The 4,266-nt window shown below is 38.8% G+C and overlaps 1 protein-coding gene across 4 annotated transcripts in view; it reads right to left on the bottom strand.

The window, feature by feature from the left end:
- LOC102467843 (ETS-related transcription factor Elf-2) overlaps window positions 1–3,904 on the bottom strand; it is a 31,034-nt gene extending 27,130 nt beyond the window's left edge. For all 4 annotated transcript variants that reach the window (XR_003548768.1, XM_006144624.3, XM_006144623.3 and 1 more), the window contains exons 1-2: window positions 3,818–3,904; window positions 1,813–2,051 (exon numbers count right to left, since the gene is read on the bottom strand). Coding sequence is in view for 3 of the 4 variants with exons in the window: in XM_006144624.3 (XP_006144686.1) it covers window positions 1,813–1,884 (72 nt within the window). In the remaining variant the exon portion in view is untranslated. The remainder of the gene's footprint in view (window positions 1–1,812; window positions 2,052–3,817) is intronic.
- Between the last annotated feature and the right edge of the window lie 362 nt (window positions 3,905–4,266).

Here is a 4,266-nt window from a genome sequence, read left to right on the forward strand (position 1 = left end):
GCCCTGCAGCCTGTTGGATCTCGGGCTCACCCACAAGTGGCAGTATGACTGGGGAGATTCAAACTGTGGTCACCGTGTGATGGCCAACTTCTCCTGAACAGTGCATGCCATACCCCACAGAGCCGGCCCAGCTGCTTCTGGACTCTGAGCCGGTTTGGGATTCAAATACGAAAGAAACATTTGGAAGTTACCAAATCCAACCAGAAAAGAAAGAGTACCATCACTTCACCACCTTCCCACTAACTTGCCAGAGCCAATTTGGATCCTGGAAGTGGAGGACTGAGCTGACATCAAGCAAGAAACAGAATCTAAACTCCAGAACACACAGCCTGACATCCCAGCCTGTTTGTCAAGCATGCTGCTAGCCCATCACAGAGGTACCAAGCAGCAGTAACAGCACTCTCTTTTTTTTTTTTTTTTTTTTTTTTAAATTTTGACCAGAGAGACACATGCACAGAGGAGAGAGAGAGAGAGGAAAAGTAAGAAAGCAAGCCACCAGGGCCAGGACTAGAACCATGGTCGGCCATGTGGGACTATCCAGTGCCTTAACCACCATGCCACCTGCTGGCCCCAACAACACTCTCTTCTTTCACAGAAGAAAGAGGAGACAAATTTTAATACAGACATTATTAAGACGGCACTATTATAACGTAGATGCCTCCCAATGCTCAGTCTTTAGCGTATGCAAGAAATGGAAGGCAGTACTTGGACGTCCATGTGTTGGTGCTCTTATTTTCTACTCCATCTCTTACTCTCTGATGTTATCAATAACGAAATAACCAAATGTGTTAACAATTCAAAATCTCACGTTTATAAAATTTCAAAAGCTGAATCTTTTGATTTACTATCTAGATACATAAGCATATATATTATGATTGATTTCCACACTTACATATAATAGAATATAATCAAGAAAGAAAAATGACAAGTATAGTAGATACAAAATTCTAACTTAAGAGGAATCTAGTTTAGGTATTTAAGTACAGCGTATACCTATATACTCTATTTTCCAAGACAATGGATTTTATCAGGGACCTAAATTTACCTCTCAACTAATATTACAATGTTCTTTCTTTCCCTTTTTTTCTTTTTCTTTTTGAGAGGCTTTTGCTATAGGGCGCATACATGCGCCAGAAAGACAGAGACAGAGAGACAGAAAGCGAGAAATCTCCCCCCAGGGGGGATGGCCACATTGCAATCCCTTCTCCTTCATTCTCCTCTCAGGATGTTGGGCACTCACACAAGCACACGCGCCCAGCATGAGTTTAAGCAACCGGGTCCAGGACACGAACTGCGGTTGACTATATGGGAGTCCAGCGACATAGCCATTACGCTAACTGCTGGTCCCACAATGTTCTTTCTTCACATTTCTTTCCTCCTTTTTTTAAAAAAATATTTATTTTATTTATTAATATTAATTTTTTTTTAACTTGCTATCAGAGAGAGTCAGAGCAAAAGAGGGAGGGAAAGTGAGAAAGCAAGCCACCAGGTCCAGGACTTGAATCATGGTCAGCCATGCGAGAGTCCAGTACCTCAACCACCACACCGCCAGCTGGACCCCCATTTCTTTCCTCCTTCCTTCTAAGCTCATCCTAATATATGCACTTTCCATCAATTCAAGAACGCTTTCAGCACTTTTGTCAGCCTTCTAACACCTGAATTATACGAGGACGCATGTCATGTACATGTACAATTTCATACACTGTGCATTTATACTTTCCAATGTATGATTCCCATTAATTTCAAAATAAGCTCATGCACTGAATTCTATAAACAAACAAAAAAAGAAATGTAACACATTGGATGCCTAACCTCTTGATTTTCTACTCCATTGCTGGGAAGCTCCAAAACAGAACCTCCATTGTCAACAACTGCTGATGTCATTGTTTATTCCCTGAGGAGGCTTCAGATGCCTTTAGTCAATGTATTTAAAGGTTCGGGGATGATTGCCAGTGTGACAGGTTTGCATTATCATGTTCTATAAGTCAACAGAGAAGGAGCGGAGTGGACATCCAGAAATCCAGTCTTCTAAAGATGATTAACCAGAGAGCCTAAAAAGAGGGAGAATATGAAAAGTTACTAAAAAAAATACAGAATATAAACCATATCTAATTTTGTAATCTAGCTCTTAACAGGGTTTTAAATTAAAAAAAAAAAAAAAAAAAAAAGACAAGCTTTTACAACCCTGCATCAAAAAAAGAATCACCATTCTACTTTTAGGTATTACTATTCAAGGTCATAAACCTAGTAAATTCTTTTCATTTTTAAAGAATTATATATTTAATTCCATTTGTTATTATAATCATTACTATTATTTCAATTTGACCAGAGAGAGCGAGAGAAAGGGAAAGTGAGAAAGCAAGCCACTATCTAGCGGCTTAACCACCATGCCACCTGCTGGCCCAACACAGTAAATTCTTACCAAACTATTGTACTTAAATGACAGTATGATATTTACATTCTAATAGATACAATGTTAGAAATTCCTCCCTTTAGTAAATGTAGTTTTATTCCTGAAATATTTTACTAGCAGTTTTTAAAAAAATCTTCTATTCACTGAACACATAAAATGTGTAGGACTGGCCAGCCGGTGGTATAGTGGGTAAGGTGCTGGACCCCACATGGCCTAATATGGTTAGAGTCCCAGACCTGGAAACCTGCATTCTCACTTTCCCCCTCTTTCTCTGGTGAGCACACGTGCCCTATAGCAAATTTAAAAATGATAATAACCTTTTTTTTTAATGTGCATAACTTACACTTCACAAATACAGGTCCGGAACTTGAACCACAGTTGGCCATGTGAGAGTGCAGCACCTTAATTACTATACCACCTGCTGACCCACTACAAAGATTTCTATCAGGGTTTTTTAATATCAAAATTAAAGAATTGAAAAATTAGACATAAAGAGAAAAGAATATACGTTTCTAACAAAAGCATTCCATTCATACTGTGCTCTTGAAATATATCTCACTACAGTGAAATAAAATAATCAAGAATTTCTATAGGGACCCAGCAGATGGTGTAATGCTTACGTTGCTGGACTCTCACATAGTTGACTACAGTTCCAGTCCCAGGCCTGGCAGCTTAAATTCCTGCCAGGCACATGTATGTGTGTGCCCAAGATCCCAAGAGGAGAATGGAGGAAAAGGGTGTGCAGCATGGCCATCCCCACTGGGGAGTGATTTCTCTCTGTCTCTCTGTCTGTCTCTGCCTCTCTGGTGAGCACACATGCTCTATAGCAAAAATCCCTCTTTATAAAAAATAACAATTTCTATAAACTTCTATAAGGAGATGAACCACAGAACCAGCAGATTGCATAGCAGTTACATCAGTGGACTCCCAAGTAGTCAACCATGGTTCAAGTCCCAGACCCGCAGGCTTAAAACTCAGGCTGAGCACCTGTGCATGCATGCCCAAGATCCTGAGAGGAGAACAGAGAAGGGATTGTGGAGGGGCTACCCCTCCCCACTCTCAGGAGGGTGATTTCTCATTTTCTGTCTCTCTATCTCTTTCTGTTTCTCTGGTGAGTGAGTGCACATGCCCTATAGCAAAAATCTCTCCAAAAAAAAAATAATAATAATAAGATGAACTACCTGAGGAAAAAAAGCAGAAATTTCATCTCACTATCTTAAATTATTTCAGTATTATTACTCTCCTTTTTGATCCTATAAACATAAAATCTACTTGTATCTTAAGAATAAAAATCCACAGGTCCATCATGCTATACATTCACTGTTATTATATGAGGTAACGACTATTTCCAAATTTTGTTTTTTAAACATATATATAATAATAGCAGAAACAAATTTTACTTACAATTTGAATGTTAGGTAGTCTAAGCATCCTTCAATATTTTCAAACTTGGCAAGAGCTAAAATCTGAACCAGCAGTTCTTTGGAACTACTAGTGGGAGGGGAAAAAAAAGACAGTATTAATATAATTCTATTTTTAAAATTTGCCCAAAATAGCTGAGATTAAGATGTCATATGCTTATTACAATAAATGACCTCCAAAGTCTTATGATACACTTTTACATAATGAAAGTAATAAAGAAAGAATTTCTCTTGTTTTTTATTTAGCTTTATTTATTTTAATTTGATCAGAGAGGGACAGAAAGAGAGAAAGTGAGAGAGAGAGAGACAGAGAGACAGAGAGAGAGAAAGCAAGCTGCCATGTCTGGGACAAACTGCGGTTGGCTATGTGGGAGTCCAATGCCCTTAATCACCACGCCACCTGGCGGCCCCAAGAAAGAATTCCTTGATTAT

Source organism: Tupaia chinensis, unplaced genomic scaffold (genome assembly GCF_000334495.1).
Source record: "Tupaia chinensis unplaced genomic scaffold, TupChi_1.0 Scaffold000127_2, whole genome shotgun sequence".
Classification (NCBI taxonomy): Eukaryota; Metazoa; Chordata; class Mammalia; order Scandentia; family Tupaiidae; genus Tupaia; species Tupaia belangeri.